This window comes from Micromys minutus (genome assembly GCF_963924665.1).
Source record: "Micromys minutus genome assembly, chromosome: 10".
In the NCBI taxonomy this organism is placed as follows: domain Eukaryota; kingdom Metazoa; phylum Chordata; class Mammalia; order Rodentia; family Muridae; genus Micromys; species Micromys minutus.
In genome coordinates, this window is record NC_137979.1 from 23,447,539 (window position 1) to 23,467,707 (window position 20,169).

General features: G+C 50.6%; 2 protein-coding genes across 2 annotated transcripts; one reads left to right on the plus strand and one right to left on the minus strand.

Annotated features, from left to right (window-relative positions):
* Positions 1-317: 317 nt before the first annotated feature.
* AIPL1 (AIP like 1 HSP90 co-chaperone) lies at positions 318-8,540 on the minus strand (the record flags this gene model as incomplete). The annotated part of the gene is made up of 6 exons (XM_080923900.1): positions 318-520; positions 1,178-1,319; positions 1,393-1,569; positions 2,397-2,585; positions 7,722-7,901; positions 8,445-8,540. The coding sequence occupies 6 exons, from the start codon at positions 8,538-8,540 to the stop codon at positions 318-320; spliced, it is 987 nt and encodes a 328-aa protein (XP_080780026.1).
* A 5,423-nt stretch (positions 8,541-13,963) lies between these two features.
* On the plus strand, positions 13,964-17,284 carry PIMREG (PICALM interacting mitotic regulator; the record flags this gene model as incomplete). The annotated part of the gene is made up of 4 exons (XM_080922832.1): positions 13,964-14,248; positions 15,916-16,197; positions 16,578-16,669; positions 17,251-17,284. The coding sequence occupies 4 exons, from the start codon at positions 13,964-13,966 to the stop codon at positions 17,282-17,284; spliced, it is 693 nt and encodes a 230-aa protein (XP_080778958.1).
* Between the last annotated feature and the right edge of the window lie 2,885 nt (positions 17,285-20,169).

Below are 20,169 nucleotides of genomic sequence, written 5' to 3' on the forward strand. Positions count from 1 at the left end.
ACCACTGAGCTATATCCCCAACCCCCCAGACATTAGTCTTCATGTGATTTAATATGAATATATGCTAAAAGGTGACATCAAAATTCTGGTTACTAGAACCAGAGATGCTCAGTCTATGCTTGCTGCACGGGTGGCCCACAGGCTGTGGGAACGCAGAGAAATGCAGCCAAGGACACCTGCCCTAGGACACCCTGCAGCAAGTGGAGCAGTGTGGGTACAGGGTACGCAATCCATAGCCCCAGCCCTCAGCCCAGTACTTCAACCTGCAGCTCCTACCCAACCTAACCTAGTCTAACCCGCAGGGAATACAACCCAGCCTAGCCCAGCATGTTCCGGCAGCGCTGTCGCTCCTCCTCCTCTTTGTCCGCCAGGCGGCTCTCCAGCAACCTCAGTTCCCTGAGTACCGCCTTGCGCATGGATGGCTCCAACTCCAGCACTTTCTCCAGGTCCGCCTTGGCCTCCTCAGCGTTCCACACCTCCGCGTGAGCCCGTGCGCGCACATAGTAGGCCTTCACGATCCCTGAGGGAGAAGCGCGCAGCACCCACCCAACTAGTCCCAGAAAGCCCTGGCATTAGACCACCCAGCCTCGGTTTTTTTCCCAAATCCTGTGACCAGTTTTACTTTCGGAATCCTACATTGCTCCCACTGAGGACCAAAGCTTTGGCACACTACAGACCCTGTTCTCCTGCCTGACCGGGAGGCTCAGTGCAGCAAGGGTGGAGGTGCCCGAAGCAAGTGTGTGCTGTGAATCGTACTCAGCTTTAGTCAAGCACCTTCTCAGATACTGCCAAAGACCTGCGTTCAGTGTCGACTTCATGTTTTACTCTAGATTGCTGGCCTCCTCCCAAAGACTGGCTGCTACTCCGAAATTCACGGAATACACAGCCATATGCACATTTGGAAAAACAAAATACATACGATTTAAAAAAAAAATGGCACACACCTGCCAAGGCCAGAACTCTGAAGGCTGAGGCAGGAGGATGGCAAGTTCCAAGTGAGTGAGTGGATAGAGATTCCATGCCTCGCAGGGTGGGAAAGGTCTACAGAGGCCTTCCAAGGTGACTGGGGACCTGGCTGTCCCATTCCCCCAGCCCCTATCCCATTCCCCCACCCTCACTCCTACTCCCCCAATCCTCCACCCCTCCCTCCACTCCCTCACCCCTGCCAGGGCTGCACCTGGGTGGTGGCGTAGGATGTCACTGGTGTGTTCCAACACCTCATAATACTCCTCCTTCTTCAGCAGGCACTGGCAGTAGTTGAGAATCAGAGTGTTGATCATCTTCTCCAGCTTCAGCCATTCAACCTCCCAGGGCTTCTCCTGCGGGGCAGAAGCTCAGCCACCTGCTGCTTAAGGCGGGCCCCAGCCCACCCAGCTAGAGGTAGCCTCACACCTTGGTCTGAAGGTTCCTCAGGCACACTATGGCCTCCTGGTACTTGGTGGCGGCCTGATCATAGCGGCCCAGCTTGTAGAGCCTGTTGCCTTCTCCGTGAAGAAGAGGCACGGCCTGAATCCTCTCTTCATTGTTCAGGTTCCACGTCTCCCTCTGGTACTCGTTTGGAGCCTCCACCTAGCCCGGGAGCTGCAGGTTAGCCAGGCGAAAACCAGACAAGATGGCTCCCAATGTCCTTCCAGAGTGGTTTGCTATGCCTCACAGTGTGGCGCCACACCAGAGCAGGGCTTGCTGGTTAAGACCTTGAGAACCGAGCAAAGAAGCAACAAGGCCCAGCCCTGACAGCCTAGGCCAGTCAGTGCCTTTGGGCAAATTATGAAAATGCTCCTTTCTTTAGGAAGGTTTGCTTTCAATAGTTGGAAAATTGTCATGAGTACTCACTGTGTTAGCACAAGACACTTTTATTGCCATCTGGTGGGAGTTTATCATCATAATAACACAAACATGTAGTATCTACAGAGAGCATCTTGGAAGGGATGTTCTTGCTCAGTGTACAGACACAACTGTTCTTTTATATTCTCCATACAACAAGGTTGAGCCTCAACCTTGCTCATAAGCTGAGTCCTGACCTGGCCTTTGCCGTGAGCCTGGTTCTTCTAGATGCATGCAGGATCTCTTATTGTGACAGACCCAAGTCTAAACCCACAAATCACAGGGACCAAGGAAGAAGCTGGAACTCTACATCTTGAAGAAATGGAAGCCGATGACCAACTGAATAAAAAAATGCTTCAAAAATTGAAATTAAATCCGTTTTCACACATTATTTCCAAATGAGCTGTCTCCTGGTGGTGGTAGCAGGGCTGTTTTTTGCAACTTTCTGTTCTTCTGGGATCCCTGACTAGCCTCTTATTTTCTATAGAAACACATGGAGTGGGCATGGGATGGGGGAGGAGTCCGCAGCATCCCTCCTCCCTGGACCAGCCCCTCCCACACCTGGCTCCCACCTGCAGCAGCTCAATCAGGAAGATGAGAGGCTGTGGCTCCTTCTGCAGTTCATCCAGGTCCTCGTAGCCCAACGTGTGGTATGCAAACATGTTGGCCATCCCACACGTGTGCACGTGCCAGCTCGTGGGGTCCTTGCCCTCAGCCACCTGCCGCAGGCTTCGGGATAACATAGGGTAGACCCCAGTGTGCTGTAGAGATATGGGGGGGGTCTCAGCTGTCAGAACTAACCAGGCCACACCCAGCCCATGCTGCATTCCCCACAACAGACCGCTGATGTCCCAGGACACATCCCAGAATAATCGTATTTCTCAGTGTACCACCAACTGCACCTCTTGTCCTTATGACCACCCATCAAAGGAGCCACTGTGGATATCCCTGTGCTGCAGCAACTTTCTTAAGGCTGCACAGCTAGGCATGACACGGACAAGATTCAAGCCTGCCTCTGCAAGATGTGCTTTTAGCCACATGCTGCCTCTTTACAGCCTGTGGTCAGTATAGCACATTTCTTCCCCCAAGAAAACCTTGGGCCTCGAAAACCCTAGGCTCCCAGCATGCAGCATTGGAGGGTCCCCAAAGTGAGAGAGCCATCAAATGCATGTCTGGTCTGATCCAGCTGCATCCAGTGCAGAGTTGGCCCTTGGGGTTCAGCAAGGCCTGCTCCATGCTAAACCTCAGCTTTCCAGTTGTGCCTTGGAGCCTGTCTCCACAGAGTGAAGCTAAGCCTCAGAGCCCATCTCCACAGAAGTGACGTTGCCCAGCTCAGAACCCTCCAAAGTGATTCTAGTCCCTTACCGCTGGTAGAAAAGACAGAAGCTGAGGGTTGTCACATTCCCCTCCCTGGCTGGCCTGATTAGCCCAGATGCACTGGGCTGACCCCTGAGACACCAGGCCAGATGGGAGGTGCCTGAGGATTAAGGTTAGGGTGAGGGAGGGAGCATCAAGCTCCTACCAACTGGCTTTCAGGAGGCACCCACTGGCACCATTTGAGCAGGACTTCGCACAAAGGCTGAATTCTGCTAGACACCTGTCAACCTGGAAGGCCCAGTGCCCCAGGTTGTAAAATGACATTGGGAACAGGATAGAATCCAGGAGATGGGGACAAGGCAGGTTTTTAGATTTCTAGCAGCAACTTTGAGAAAGAGAGGGATCCTGGATCCCTCCTTCCAAGTTATAGGCTACAGGCACAGTGACTGTCACTCCTGGGCTCTAGACATCTGAGGACTCAGCCAATCAGGGAGCCCAGAACTATGGTTTCCTCTGAGACCAACGCCCCATCTGCACTGGAAGATGCCACCTGCATTGTCTCAGACCACACCCACTGATTCCCAGCTCGATTCTACCTGTGAACATGAATTGCTTGTCCACAAACAGTATGTTGAGTTTGAAGGTCTGGTTTTTAAATTGGTTGGCAGCATTTAAACACAGAGTACCAACTAGTGAGGGCAGAGCTCTACCGGAGTCCAGAACCCAATATTCTGCCACTACCAGCCTAGGGATGGCACCACCCACAATGGTCTAAGTCCTCCCAAAAAATGCCCTGACGGGCCAATCTAGTGGGAGCATTTTCTCTATTGTGATCCTTTCTCCAAAATGACTCTGGCTTGTGTCAAGTTGACATAAAACTAGTCAAAGTACCATGTGAATTTCTCCTCATTCTTTCAGACCCAATTCTATGTCACCCACTTGAAGAAGTTTCCCTGCGCCCCCCCCCCAGACTCTAAAACAGCTAGCTTTCCACCTTTTGTGACCCCAAAGCACTCTGCCCTTAGTCTCTGTGCCTGCCCTGGTTCCCTTTCACTCTAAAGGGTTGAAAGTCTGCTCCTCCACAATTCAGTTCCTTCAGGATTGGAGACCACCTGATCATTCCTAACACAGAACAGGCCAAGTCCGGTGCCTAGTAAATGCTTGGTAATGCAAGAAGAGGTTGCAGGGGAGAGATCATAGGGGGATAAGAGGAAATAGGATAAGGTAGAGATGTACTGGTGAAGAACTGGATTATAGATGCTAAGGAGAAAGTACGTCAGGGAAAGAGCCTGTTGCATGGGTGTGAGGACCTAAGTTCAGATCCCTGAAGTCCACATAAAGCAGGTGTGGTAGGCAGTGCACATGTGACACTGTCCTACAGGCAGATAGAAAACAGAGACAGAGAGTCCCTGGAAGCTCACACACCAGTTGTATTCAGCATCGAGCAACAAGAGACTCTGTCTCCAACTAAGTGGAAGGTGAGGCTGACCACTTGAGATTTGTCATGACCTCTGACCCCCTCCACACTCAAAAGACACACAGACACACAGACAAAAGCAAAAAGTGAAGTGTCTTGATTGTGAATGAACGTTGATTGAATTGAGCCTTGGGTGGGAGAACTTATGGATGGATGGATGGACGGACGGACGGACGGACGGATGATGGATGGATGGATGGATGATGGATGGATGGATGGATGGATGGATGATGGATGGATGGATGGATGGATGATGGATGGATGGATGATGGATGGACGGACGGATGGATGGATGGATGGATGGATGGATGGATGGATGGATGGATGAGTGGGTGGGTGGATGATGGACGGACGGATGGATGGATGGATGGATGGATGGATGGATGAGTGGGTGGGTGGATGGATAAATGGATGGAGATGTAAGAAGTTTAGTGATGAGAGATTAAACCTGGTTAAATAGAAGAATAAATAAAATTGTGCCTGGGTACATGGGGTGAATGAATGGATAATAAGGCATGGCTGTGTAAGAGAACAAGTAACTCATATCCACATTCATGAAAGTTATGAGCATTGGGAAAACCAACAGTCACCACGTCTAAAACTTGCCCACTATGAGGTGTACATCACATGACTGCTGAAGTGGCCAGAGGACCACAGAGTCACGGGTCAGCTCCTGAAGGAGCTTGGGACTTTGCAAACAGCAAATCAATCAACTAATCAAGCTCTTATTGATAGCCTTCTGTTCATGGAGCAGAAGACATTGTCAAATATGCACCCTGGGCAGCATATTTGGTGGGGGACTCTTGCTGGTGATAAGGCCCTGTAGAACAGAAAGCCTGAAGTAGGCACACAGGGGTCTCACAAGGTCAGAGGTGCCTCTGAGAGCGAAGGCATGAGAGATGGTTCTAAACTTACATGTCACAGAATAAGCCAACTGCATGAGGTCCTGAACTGACAGAAATACATTTCTTTTCAGTTAAAGGACATTGAGCTAAACATTGAAAGACTGAGACTGTTGCAAAGAAAAGATGCTGGGCTCCTGCGTACTGAGGAACACCCAGGAGTAATGTGCTACGCCACACCCCTATTGGTTGGTACTGTAGTCTGGCCTTATTGAAAGATGTATACATCCAACAGGAAGGCTAGAGATGCCACTTGGATCCTGCCCCTCAACTTGTTTGAACCAGGGCATGTTACTTCCTGTATCAGAATCTTACCCAAGGTAATGGCTCCTCTGTAAAACGGAGGTGTGAATCTTCAACATTCCTCTAGCTCAAAATGCTAGCTTCTACCTTTTAATCATCTTATAAACGCTGTAACTTCTGCTCATTTATATCATATTCTGTGGTTCCCAAAATAGCCCTGGACATGTCTGTGTTCATTTACAGATGAGAAGAGAGGGTGGCAGGAAGAGAAAGAATCTCTCAGGTCACTTCACACTAATAGAGCACATCTCAAATGCGCTCTACCTCTCTACAAACTGCTCTTTTGAAAAGGTCATTAGCTCCCCATGAAATAAAGAGTATCTATCTACCATCCACTGTGAAAATCCCGGGGGAGCTTTGTGATAGACAGCTCAGCTTGTCAACACCTTAACTCACCCATCAATCTCAATCTCGAATGAGATAGGCAGGCACAGTGGGGCCCTCAGTGAGAAGTTTACAGAGCTATCTCTTTAAACAAAGGCTTGGGGGTGGGACTCCATTGGTCGAGGGCTCGCCCAGCAGGCACAAATCCCTGGGTTTGATCTCTAGTACTATACAAACCAAATGCGGTGGCTATACAAAACCTGTAACCCTTGAAACTGGGTGATTGAGCAGGAGGGTCAGAACTTCAAGGTCATCCTCAGCTACACTAGGAGTCTGAGACCAGACTGGGTAACATGAAACTTGGCACTAAATTAAGGGGCTGAGAAGGAGAGAGGAAAGAAAGAACTAGAATCTTCTCAAGCCCTAGAGGTTAAAAGCTCATAAAAAAAATTACAGGAAATAAAGGAATATATCAGACAATTACACTCAAAAGCAACCAAGCTGAATTCAAATGTGCATCTCTCCCGGACTGCTAACTCAGTTCCCTACATGACCCAGAAGAAGCAGGAGACCCCAGGGAGAGAGGGGACACAGAGTCACTCTGCCAAAGCCTAACACATTGACCTTGTTTGGATCCTGCCTGAACACAGAAACGTCATTCGTTTATAAAGAACAAACAAGAGAAATGGAGGGATGGATCGACAGTTAAGAACATCTGTTGCTCTTTCAGGGGACTGTAGTTTGGTTCCCAGCACCCATGCCAAGCAGCTCACAGCCATCTGCAACTGTAGCTGCAGGGGACCCAACAACTTCTGTACTCTTTGGGTACCTGCACTCGTGTGAACGGATGCATACGCACACTACAGGAAAAATCATGTAAACTGGAGTAAATGACATGGCTGGAGAATCCTAACTGTGACAGGCAATTAGGGAGCATGAAGGGATTGAAGGTGTAACAATGATGCTGTGTGTGTGTGTGTGTGTGTGTGTGTGTGTGTGTGTATCAAATTCTAGTGTCCCCACATGAGTTGGCACAAGATCTAAAATGTGCCCACACCATGTGAGACATGGAAGAAAGGTTCCCCAGACAGAGTGGATACAAGATCGGGCTGTGGGCTGATGGGTGGCAGAGACACAACTTTCTTCTTGACTTCTGCGCATTTGAAAGTTTCTCTAAGAAATACGTATCCCTCCAAATCACAAAACAAGAAGCTGCAAAGCTGTTTTATGTGTGATGTAAATATGATGAAGTCACGGAGTCAGGAGGAATGGGGGGAGGGGGAAGTGTCCACTGGCATAAGCTTCCAGGATCTACAATACTGAACAAAAAGGAAAGGAGGACCCTCTCCTATCATGCAAGGCCACATGCTCCCACAACCCCTGAGCCAACTATATATACTCTTTATCGCTTTAAGGCCTGCTTTGTCTGAAGCTGGGAGCCATGTTTGTAATGGCAGAGAAGGGGATTGAGACTTCCCCTGGAGCATCTTGTTTTACCCTAACTTTCCTGAACCCTGACAGCTCTGGGAAGTGTGTGACGGAACAGAATAGGAGACAGCCGTGCGGCTACTTACGATGGTGTCGCACCAGAATTCAGCCACCTCGCCAAGCCGCATGGAGGTCAGCAGAGTCTCCCACACCTCCAGCTTGAACATGTTGCCGATGATGATGTTCATGGGCTGCCCCACCTGCTTGCTGTCATCGATCACCGTGCGTTCCTCATCACACTTCATTGTTCGGAAATGAAAGGTCACCTAGTCCCCAGAACAAAGTGACCTGGTGTAGACATACCTCCCCAGTTCCAACAGCTGTCACTCAACCACCACAGGCCACCGAGGCTGTCCTTTGGGTCAGCTCACCCATATCTCATAAAATAAGAAGCCTCTGTTCCCCTTCTGATACCTACAAGTCCCTACAAGAAACACATTCCTCTCCAGCAAACTATATACCCATTTCTCACAGCCAAGTGCCAGAAATTCCTTCTCCAATAAGCTCAAATGTCCAGGGAATGTGTTCATCCAACCTGAGAAACCCATTAAGCACAAGAGGACAAACTCCACAATTCCTGAGGTTCCTTCCTACTCACCTGACAGCTGGAGCTCTGGAAATTTTCCTCAACCCCTCCTCTTAGCCCACGCTAAAGTTACCCTGAAAACTACCAAAAAAGACATGTTCATAAACTCCAAAGCAAGGTACTGGATGGCCTGCCTGGCTGGGGTAAGGCTACCTGTAATGCTCTAGGCACAACTGAAACAGAGAAAGGGACCATGGGGGCTCTATCTGGGGTAGATACTCACTCGGGAGCCAGTGATGAAATTGGGGAGCTCTCCCGTTCCCCCATGCAGAATGGTCTTCTTGACACCCTCCACATTGAGAAGGAGAGAAACATCCATGCTGCAGGTAGGGGAGAAGTTTGTTCAGGCCTAGATAATCCTGCAGAAGCTGGGGATAGTCTGCTGACACCCAGGAAGAGGCTTTTGCAAACCTAGATAATCCCATCAGAGGGGAGGACAAGCTGACCCAGGGAGGATTTCCAGACAGGGAGGGAAGGAGGTGGAAGGAAGGTAGTCTAGTCTCTAAGACTGCCAACTTTCACATTCCTCAGGAAGCCTCGGTAGATGCAGATCCCCTGTCCAACACCCACAGTGACTATATCAGGCTTTGTTTTGGTGCCACCTCAACAACAACAACAAAGTCCACGGATGATTCTGTGGAGAAAGAGAGGAGAAAGCACGCAGCAGTAGAGGGCTGGGGCCATCTGAGGGGGAAAAGAGGGAGGCCCAAAGCCAGCATTGCCCGTCCTGTGCCTGTAATACCAGCCTTGTCCCAGTCCCTGTCCCTTAGTATCTCCACTTTCCTCTGCTCCTCTCCTCCTGGGGTCTTGGAAGTCTCTAGCTTTGGAATGATTAAGAGAGTTACCCCAGTTCTGGGGAAAATTGAGGGGTTCCTGGCATCAAGCTTCTGCCTTCACTCTAAGGTCTGGCTGGGGGATGGGGCTCTTTCCAGTCCTTTGGAGGGCCTTTGTCCTGGGTCTTGGGAGCTTTTGTGGAGCCCTGGAGCCCGAGGAACCCCCTTGGGGGGAAAAAAAAACGTAATGTGTCGGCTTGGTGTTTGGCGCCACCTTGTGGCCAGATCAAATTCTCATGCTTTTTTTTTTTTTTTTTTTTTTTTTTTTTTTTTTTTTTTTTTTTCTCAGAGCCTTAAGGTGAATGAAGGATTCTGAGCTCACCACCACCAGTCCCTTCTGGGCACTGACTTGTGACCAACAGAGGTAACACTGATTTTGCCACAGGGAGACATTATAACTGGCTAGAAGCCAACCAGAACTTCCTACATCAACGTTAGTGGCTTCATGGCCTTCTCCAGCCACCCTTCCTCAATTCTCTACTCCAGGAAGGTCGGAATCCTGGGGATATGCAGCACCCTCAAAAGTCTTGATTTCCATAAGAAATCCTTGCCTTAAAGGGTCACAAATATAGGCCAACTGCTGAGAAACAGAGGATGCAACCTGGCTTTCTAGAAAGCCCTCCCAGAGTGCCGGCGGTCCCACTCGGGCCTGTTTAGAGAAGAAGGCTTTCCCCCTCTTCCATCTCTCTCCAGCCACACAGCCGAGGAGGAGGAATGGACCATCAGGAAAATCAGTGATTGCATGTTCACATAGCAGGTCAGGCACTGACTGATCAATCCTGCTGAATTTGCCCCTGACTTGAAGAGCGCTCTTATGAGTTGCTTTATAATGACATGCTATAATGCGGTTTCTCTTTGGGGCCATTTCTCTTTCCTGACCAGATGCTCAGTGGAAGAAAAAAGGAACTTCATGCCCAACCTCCATGCTTCACACCTGACTTTGCAGAGAGTCACTTGGCACACAGCTAAGGGATTCCAGAGACCGGCCTGTGCTGTTGAAGGGGGCTGTTCCATTGCCCGTTTAGACCGGAGCCCCGGATCTTTTCAAGGCCTTACTGGAAAGCATTTCCAGTCCCCTGTTCCTCTCTTCAAACCCAGCTGACTTCCGATTCTCTTCAGACCTATTCTAAGCTCCTGCCCTAACCTTCAAGTCTCTGGTCCTGGTCTCTATCTTAGGCACTCTCTCTGCTACTCTCAGCCATACTCAGGTCGGTCCTGGAATGTGGCAGTGTTCCTGGGATCACCCCCCATGCAGAGACTCAGGTCCCAATGTCCCTTATGTGTCCCATAGTCCCTGGCTCCTCATTCCATGGTATTCTGCATATAGTAACTGCCGCGTGTCTTTTTTTAAATATGAGATCTGATGGTTCTGGGGATGGGCAGAAGTACTGAAAGTTTTGAGGCTGAAACGGAAGCTAAGGGAGAGGGGCCTGCTGGAACAGGAAAAGGTAGAGTGGAGCCTCACTTGGGCTTCTTGCTTTATTGTCCTCCTCCAGCTGAGGAGACCCTGAGCCTGGCCCTCATCAAAGAGCTACACCTGTGTGGAACCAACCCCCCCACTCCCCACCTCCCCACCCCCACCCTCCCCACCCCACAATCCACTCTCTAAGGAAGGCTGAAGGGAGCAGCTTCCCATTCAGAAGAAAAAAAAAACTTCTTCTGCCTTCTTTGTTGCCATGGAGACTTTCCTTCATTAACCTGGTCCGCCAGTGATGTCTCCAAGTGGCAAAAGGGTAGAGAGCTGCAAGCATTCAGAATTCTTTCTACACACATGAATGCACGCACACACCCTAGATGCTTAGCCAGGATGTGTGACCTGAAGGGAGGAACACAGGCCTCAGAGTCAGAGCCCTATCTGGATCTCCAGTGTCGTCATCAGTAATGAGGTTAAAAATAGATCCGACTTCCTAGAGCTGCAGTGAGAACGGGGAACAAGAATGCCGATGCTCTCAGCCAAGAGTCTGACACGTGGTAAGGGCTCGGAAATTATAAGCTCTTATTATGGATGCCTTGACACGCCAGGCACTGCGGCAGATGCTGAGGGGCTGACTGCGGGGAAGCGCTGTTTGAGAGATTCATTTCCCACTGTTTCATCTTCATTGAGTCAGACCCACACTTTGAATTCCGTCTTCACAGAAACCACACCCTCTCTCCGTCCCTCGGATGCGTTGCGTGTGTCTCCTGATTAGGATCACAAACACAAAACCTGACACAAGCGGGTTGAGAAGCAAGCATGTGTGATTCTTGGTAAACAGTCCCATGGAGGAGAGAGGGAGGGACTGGGGACAAAGTCATCAGGTAGATATCAAGTAGATGAGAACAAACCTCACAGGCTTGCAAACCTCTGCCAGGGTGACGGGGGGGGGGGGGGGGGGGGGGGGGGGGGGGGGGGGGGCAGCAACAAAGCTTCTCCATTCAGGAAAGTTTATTTGGGGTGGTTGTGTGTGTGTGTGTGTATGTGTGTGGTTTCTTTCAGAGAGTGACCTTAAACATGATACACCCTGTGCAAAAACAAAACAAAACACAAACACATACAGTCACAAAGACAAATGCCTACAAACCTACGTCTGCCCGACCAGCTCACTGCCTGGGTCTCACGTTTAAATAACATGCAGTTCTCTGACTGATTATTGGAGATTTGATCTGAAAATACTCATCTCTCCACACACGCTGAACTTGAGACCCATGGCATAAAAAGAAGAAAGTACGAAGTTTAATAGATCACAAGTTCCCATTGGTAAGAAGATTAGGGAGACTGGGGGATCAGGGAACCAGTGTCTTCACCTTGGGTTTGTTGGCTTTAAATAGCCAGCAGAAGGGTGACCCAGAAAAGTGCTGGCTTCAGAAGTCAAGGGAGAGATGCTGGCTGGGGAAGGTGTGAGGTCTGAGGAGCAACAGTTGGGGGTCAACCCTGGTCACATAGACCCTGCTCCTACATATGTGGCATTTCGATCCTTCACCCTGCTGCGGTTAGTGAGTGAAGTGTATGGCCAATCTCTCCACACCTCAGAGCTGTAGAAAGCTGGGGATAAAATGGGCTCGCTGACACACAGGGAGTGCTTGAAAGCGCTGTGTGCAAACCAACCATTATCAAAGGGGGTTTGGGAGGCGAACACTGGTGTTTAAGGGGAGGGTCAGACAATCCTGACACCAAAAAGAGTCTCTAGGCGCCTCACCCCGGGCTTAGGAAAGGAGAGAGGAGGGAGAAGCGTGGTGCTTCTTTGAAGACCAGGTAAGAAGGCCCCATTGTGGTGGCACACCAGGCCCCTTGATTTCAATATTGGGGAGGCTGGGCCAAGAGATTCCCAACTACACAGAGGCCCTGCTTTTGAAAGGGGTGGGGCAGAAGGGATAGTCCATCCCCTAAAAGCCCTTCTGCTCTTCCGAGGAGATTAAGTCTCGTCCCCATCCCCCACACCTACATGGGGTATCTCACAACCATCTCTATCTCCAGCTCCAGAGGATCTGACTTCCTCTTCTGAGTCGCCCCCACCCCACCCGGTAGGCACACGCACAAAGACACATAATTAAAAATTTAAAAAAATTTTAAAGTCAAAACTATAAAAATAAAAGCATAGGAGAAAGTGATCCCGGCTGTGTTGTTGTTCTGTTGTTATTGTTTGTCGTCATGTTTTGTTTTGTTTTAGCTTCTGGGAGACTACAGGAAACAAAGATTGAAAGATGCCTGAAGCAAGACCGGACAGAGGAACCGACCGGTGGAGAGGTTGATCTGTCCCCTCTTCTGAGATGTGCTTTCTTGGGCGCCAGCCGGGTGGTTTGTTTGAGGAACAGACAGGGGCAGAGCCATCTCGCAGGAAGGAAGAGGATTGGGCGGGGAATTTGAAACAAAACTTCCCAGGGAACGAAAAGCTCGGCAGGCCCAGCCAATCACTCTGACAAAACTACTGGACCTGAGAGAGAAGTTAGGTGGGGTGAAGGGCTGAAAGGGGTGCCCTGGGTGGCGGTGACCTGCACCCCGCAGCATCCTACATAGCACCCTGACCAGCAGGCTGGAGGGAGAGAGCCTGGGAGTTCTGGAGGGAGAGAGTTGGATGGACGAGGCGCGGCTGCCGGGGACTAAGCAGCTGGGATAGGAGGGAGGGCTGGGGGGGGGGGGGGGGGCTGGGCGGTGACAGTGGTCAGGTGGCGGTCTGGAACCTCCGCTGAAAGCCAGGCGGGGGTCCCCGAACGATGTATGGGCGTGGCCAGGCCAATCCCAAAGCAGTATTTACAGTCATGAGAGAAAAGGACCAATCGAAATCCAGGGGCAGCGGCGGTGGAAGGCTGATAGGGCCAATGGGCTGCAAGTGCTAGGGTGGGGCGGGGCCGCGCGGAGTTTCAAATCGGCTGTGGTGGGCTAGGGAGAAGGTGCGGATCTTCGGGTCCCGGTATCGAGCAGGGAGGTGAGCACGCGGGAACATGGAGGGGCTTGGCGAGGGGATCTCACGGGAAGCTCGGAAAGGGAAACGGGTCAGGGGCTCTGGATAGGACCCACCGCACAAAGGGAATGTCTAAGAGTTGCAAACGCCCCATCGGTTCCGAGGCCTTGGCTGGGTGGCCAAGTCTGCTCCGGAGAGGAAATTTTGTCAAAACGGCTTGCTGATGGTGCCCTGCATAAGCGCCGAGGCTCCGTGACCTGTGTGCCACTCCGCTTAGCCTATCCGGAATAGGGTGCGATGGAAAGATGGATAAATTGCTTTTGCCTTACAACCGAGGCAGCTGCTGACCATGACGCCATGGTCATCTTTCTGGTATCCACAATTGCCCAACAGGCATACTCCGAGAGGTTCCACTTCATCTCTTCCCCAGTTCCCAGGGTCCCTGGAGTTTTGGAATGGGACCAGGGAGTACTTTGGTGACCTATTGACCTCCCCAGGATCTAGCAGGCAGAGGAAACTGGACCAAGCACATGGCGTCTCAGTGGCAGGGCATGAGGACCTCCGTGCGCAGACGATCACTCCTAAAGGAGGAACAGCTAGAGAAGGAGGTGACCCGGTCTGCTGGGGGTCATCTGGAGACCGGTCCCTTGGGCTCCCTGTGCAGACAGTTCCAAAGGAGGCTGCCACTGAGAGCGGTCAGCCTGAACCTCGGTAACGGCCCCTCCTGGAAACGCCTGGAAACTTCAGAGCCAGAGCAGCAAAGTCTTCAGGCTGCAGCACGTTCAGCGAAAAGCGCCTTGGGTGCCATGTCCCAGGTAACAATGCCCCCCCCCCACTAGCCATCTGTTTCCTGAAGCATCCTTGGTATTAACTGCTCCTATACTCAGGGAGGCCCCGGAAATATAGACTCCACTGGGTCTTGGGGTTTGATTAAGTTCTTGCCACTTTCCCAGAACCCCGGTCACTCTGGCACATAATAGTTTCCCAATAGATCAGTGAGTGAATAAGGTCATGGAAGAAATTGATGCTCCCCATGTAAGGTGACCTGCTATGTCCTGTGATAGGTAGTTGCAAGAAATGGCTATCTATAGAGGCACCAGTCTCAAGCTTAGTGGATAAAGACTTCCGAGAATAGGTGACTCTTCCAAGATCAGTCAGGAAAGGGAAGGTATAGGGAGGCAGAGGGCCAGTGGGATGCTGTGAATCTAGCGTGGATGCTGAAGAGAAGAGGTCCCAATGTGAGGACTAAGCAGTCAGCACAGTGAGGGAGGTGATCCTGTGCTGACCCCTCTCCCCCACCCCGTTTAAATTCTCCCAGTCACACTACCACACCTTGGCTGTCAGCTGTTTGGTAGGAAAAGGCAGAGGAGCAGGGCTTGTGGAAGGGTGCCATTTCCCGAGCGGTTCAGAAGGCAGATTTGAGGGGTGGTGTTTGTGTGTAAGTGTGTCCAGGAGCCTTCAGGCAGAGGTGTCTTTTTTTTTATTTCTCTTTTTAATATTTTTGTGTGGGAGGAGCATTTATGCAGTAGCATTTGTCTGGAGGTCAGAGGAAAATGCGCAGGAGTAACTTCTCCTTCCACCTTGTGGGCTCTGAAGATCAGACTTCAGAGTTGTCAGGTTTGGTGGCAAGAAGCTGTGCCTGTTAAGCTATCGTGTTGACCCCACATAGGTCTTTAAACCTGGAGCTGGAGGTGTGGGCAGGTGTCCGCTGGAAAGGACAGAAGCTATGAGAATGAAGAGACCTCTAAGGAGAGACGGGGGAATGGCCTTGTTGGGCATTCTGATGGCACAAGGAGAGTGCAGAGGCTTCTGACGACTCCACAGAGAGGTCTCCTTGCCAAAGTCCAGCTCTGACTTGGAAGAGCCCTAAGATTGCTTTCAACATCTATAGCTCAGAACAATGAAATGTGACATCTTGTCTAAGGAAGGTCACCCAACTCATCAAAACTTATCTTGGGCCTTGCTCCAACTTCTGGGTTCTGGTTTGCCAAAGCAAAGACAATCTAGCAGAACTGTTTGATCCAGCCACGTGTAAAAAAAAAAATCCAAGAGCTGGGACTCAGCCCTGTAGATTATAGGGAGTCATAGAGAGGCTTAGAGCATTAAGTGTTATGATCAGACCTGTCGTTGAAGTAGTCTGAGATGGAGAAGGGAAGAGAAGGAATAAGACCAGGGTAGGATGAGAAATGAGCTGGTACCCAGAAAACTGAGCCTCCCTCCCTCTCTGGGTTGGACTCTGCCTGGGTGCTCAGATGTAGCGTGGTCTTGCTGCTACCTACTGCATTCCTACGCTGGATCTCTGGAAGGTCTTGCAGAATTCCATCTCACAGGGAGTCATGTTGTCATTCTTGACTTACTATCGCTGCTGCTTACTAACAGCAGACTGTGTCTGTGGGATAGGCCCTGGGCTGGAGGGATGGATGGAGGCTGGTACCCACCTTTGTCCTATCTGTGTCAACCTTCTCACATGAACCCATCACAGAGGATCCAGGAGTCCTGTCAAAGTGGCACCAAGTGGCTGATGGAGACACAGGTGAGAGTGAGGAGGAAGAGAGAAGCCCAGAAAGACAGAGGGTCGCCACCACCCAGTCTGAGCCAGAAGAACACTCGGCTATGCAGGGTCAACCGGGATGCTAGAGTTGGGGGACATTCTCGCCTCTCTGGTCAGATGGGTCCACATGCCCATCGACGTCAGCGGCTAAGGAGGGAGGCTGCCCTCCGGAGCCCCTGTTCCTCCACAGAACCTCTCTGCTCTCCCAGGCAAGTAGTGTAATGAGCCCGGCATGATTTCCCTTTCTGTCTCATGAGTCTCCTCAGTACTACTGGGGATGAAAACACCCTGATCTGTCTCATCCTTGTTCTGGCCCAGGTCTGCCCCAAAACTAGTGAGGACTTGAGGGGGAAAAGTCTCTGAGCCTCAGTCTCCCTAGCTGTAAGAGGAATAGGAGATGGGAGACCAAGGCACAGGTGCAGCATCCGTCAGCTAACTAAAATAACCAGCCGCCCATTGCTTGGCCTCACAGGCTTGCATGTCACGCCCCAAAGTAAGGATCTAGTGAGGCTTTCCCAGTCCCCCAGGGTCTCCTGGGCCATGCTCAGGGCTCTTGCTAATCCATGATGTGACATCTCCTTGTGTTCAGTGAGTCTGACAGTGACCTGGAGCCTGTGGGAGCTGGAATCCAGCATCTTCAGAAGCTGTCTCAAAAGCTGGACAAAGCCATCAAAGCTGAAGAGAGGTGAGCAGCAACCTGGGGACAGGGTGAAATGGCCGTGGGCCCCTTGAGCCACACTGTATTTCTAGAGAGGGTGCTGGTTCCAATACCAATCTGCCACATGGCCAAGACCAGTCCCTGTCCCTCTGTGCATCAGCCTCCTGGGATGGTGGTGAAGGATACACTATGAATCTTCCAGGTCTCGGATTCCCACCTTCTCCAATCACCTTGAACCTCCCATGTGGCTGGGTATCTGCTTCCTGAGAGACCTCCCCTTCTTCCAATACCTTCCATGGCTCCTCTATACCATGTCTACCCATAACTTGGTAAAAGCAAGATGCTTGCTATGGAGTCCCTGGTCTACCTGTTCAAGACTCCAATCCGGGGGCAGAGCCTTGGCTCTGAATCTGCCCTAACTAGGAAACTGTTTTCCTACTCGTATAATGGCCACAAGGGATCTCGGGCCATATGTGTCCCCCATGGCCATGTTCCCACCATTCCTACAGGTTCTGGTCTTGCCTAGTCTGTACTTTCAGAACATAGTCTGTGCCTTCAGAACATAAAGCATCCCAGGTCATCAGCCCCTCCCCCTTCTCTGCCCCTAGTGGTGACATGACCATCTCACTCATCCGCGAATGAGGACAGCAAGCATCCTACAGGTAACGGCCCCGCTTCTCTCCCAGTCTCTTCCTCCTCCTTCTCCTTTTCCCACATATAAAGCTCTTCTGCATGCACACTTGCAGAAGCGCCAAAGAAGTGAATGGATTAAGAAAACCACAGGGTGGGCGGGTACAAAGCAGAGAAGGAAGTGTGTCTGAGTCGTCCTCTTCCCGCACCCTTATGGACCACATCAACACCCTGTGATTCCAAAGGACTGAAAGCCACCTCCCAGCCTCTCAGTTTGGAGAGGGAAGCTATAGTTTCCTACATCCCCTGCCTTGAGCGTATGGAGACACACAATGGAACCTCTGTCTTACAGGAAGCCAGCTCTGTCCAGCCACCAAGCCACCAGGATGTCCATGCCACCCAACCCATGAACTTCCTGGAGGCGGCATTGGGTTTGTCAGCAACCCCAGGCCACTGCTAACAAGGACTTGACTAACATGGAGTACAGAACCCCTTCTACTTCAGCCATATCCGGGCCCATTGGTCCCCATTGGCCACAGCCTGGGCGTGATTCAGGAAGACCTTGAAGAGATTATGGGAACTGCCCACATTTCCCCCAGGGGACTCTTGAACTTAGGCACACTCATCCAGCTCCCCCGCCTCACAGTTGTCCGTTTGTATTAGGAATGTACCAGAAGATGCTAGATAGTTCTGTGAGTCTTTAGACTAAGGTCAAGACCCTGCAGATTCTGGAGGACCCACTTTCTGTTCCCCACCACCAGACCCCCACAGGAAGGGAGGTGATATTTGCAGAGTATGCAAGTCTCAGCTCCTGGAACCTACTTATAAGCTCCGGGGAGGGAGGGAAAACTGTTCAAAAGCAGTTTCTTTGTAAATTATTTAACACATCTGCTATGCCAATCTATTAAAAAGATGCCAATATGTCAGTTTTGTAGATCACATCACTTTTTTATAATAAAAGCTTGCTTTTGATGCTTGGCATTTTTAATATGTATCTATGCATACCCTGACCGCACACTGAGGGACATCCTGGAGCTCATTCTGTGTCCCCTATCACCTCCACTCCTGCCCTCTCAGAGGGAACCAGAGTAAAAGAAAAGCTTTTTCACCTTAGCCCCAAACAAAGCACATCTTAAAGGCAAATAAGGTTTTTATTTAAGTGACAACGTTTCAGAGTTAAAAACAGCTCACATCAAAATCAAGACCAATTGTAAAAATCTTTTAACTCCATAATGCTGTTTTTGTCTCGTTAGAAACCGGATAATTTACATCTTCTCTTCTAACAGATTTTGTACAAGGCAGCCATGAGGACTAAAGCCTTTCCCATCACAGAGAGGACTGGAAGTTACACACAGGGACAGGCAGACCGCAGACAAGGTCAGACCAGCTGTCACCACTGAGTAAACAAAGAAAAGGACAGTAGGTCTGAGTCTGAGGGGGGATGTCTCACTAGCCACCCTCCTGGCCTCCCACCCCCTGTGTCCCCCATCTCTTCCAGAGTGTAGAGTCAAACTGATTTTTCTTCCCAAACCTTCCTGTTAGTTTCCCAACAAGATCGGAACTCAGCAGGGCCTTGCAACTTGTACTAAACGTTTAACTTGGGTGTAGAGGAAATTCCTCTCAAGCCCCAAAGGAAAGAAAAGGGTTGTTTGTTTGTTTGTTTTTGTTTTTTTTTTTTTTTTCCAGAGCACTTGGAATGGAACCCTGGGAGTTCCACTGGAAAGTTGGATGTTTAAGGCGGGGTCAACTGCAAAGCTCCTACAGTCAGGGTGCCCGTCCCAGGTGGGGCTTCACCTGAGCAGAATGTGGAGCATGCCTGCAAAAGTGGCACCTTCTCCAGACTTGGGGGCACCGGTCTGGCAGGGTCCAGTCTTCTATAGGTGCCATGTTTTGTCTGCAGGACACTTCTGGGGTACAGCTCTGGGTTGCAAAGGACCCAAAGTACAGTTTTAAAACCATTAGATACAGCCTCCCCTCATTCAGAGGGGCGCCCCAGTAATCTCAGGAATACTGGGGGTCCAGATACATATGTTCTAGCCCAGCACCCAGGCAGGAAGGCTGTTTGTCTGGATGCATGAAAATAATTTACTTTTTAGAAAATATCTCAGGGTGCTTCAGGGAGAGGGTCAGTCTTTGGGGTAGGGGGGATATGAAGCTGGAAGAACAGACTCCAGCAATCCACAACAGGACAAGGGATAAAGGGAGTTATCAGGCATCCCTCAGCCAGGTCAGAACAGCAACCACACAGGAAGAACAAACATGCCACTCAGATGCGGGAACTTTGGTCAAGCAGGAACATGTTTCCAGCAGCTGGAGAGCAGGCACACCAGGAGCTAGAGGTAACTAGAAAACAGCTGGATGGAGGGTCACAGGAATAAGGGAGGAGGCACCAGCACTCCTCCTGGAGAACAGGATTCAGTGCCTTTTGCCTCTGACTCAACTGAACAAAGCACTAGTAGGAATCACACACAGAGTCGTTGCCAGGAAGCATGCCTCACAGGCCAGCCATAGCTCCTAGGATGGCCGTCACAACACCTGTATGCCAGTGACATCTCACAAAAGGGGTCATCCAAGCAAAAGAAGGGTGTGGCCTCTGGCTGGCTCTGGCCCACACGGAACCCTGTCACAGGCTCCAGTCTCCCGGGAGGTGGGGGGGGGGATCCCCACTCATACATGCACTCAGCCTGGGGTTCTCAGAAAAGGAAAGGGCTGAATATTTATCATTTGAAAGTTAGTCTCAGTGGCTCCCGCTGAGAGGAGAAGAGCTGTGAGAGAACCAATCAGGTCTGTTCAAACTCAAATCACAGCATTTAAGGAAAAGAGACTGGGGTTAAGGTGTTTATGCGATATGAGCTGGTGCCAAAAGATAGGCAAGGATGATTTGTGGGGGAGCGGGG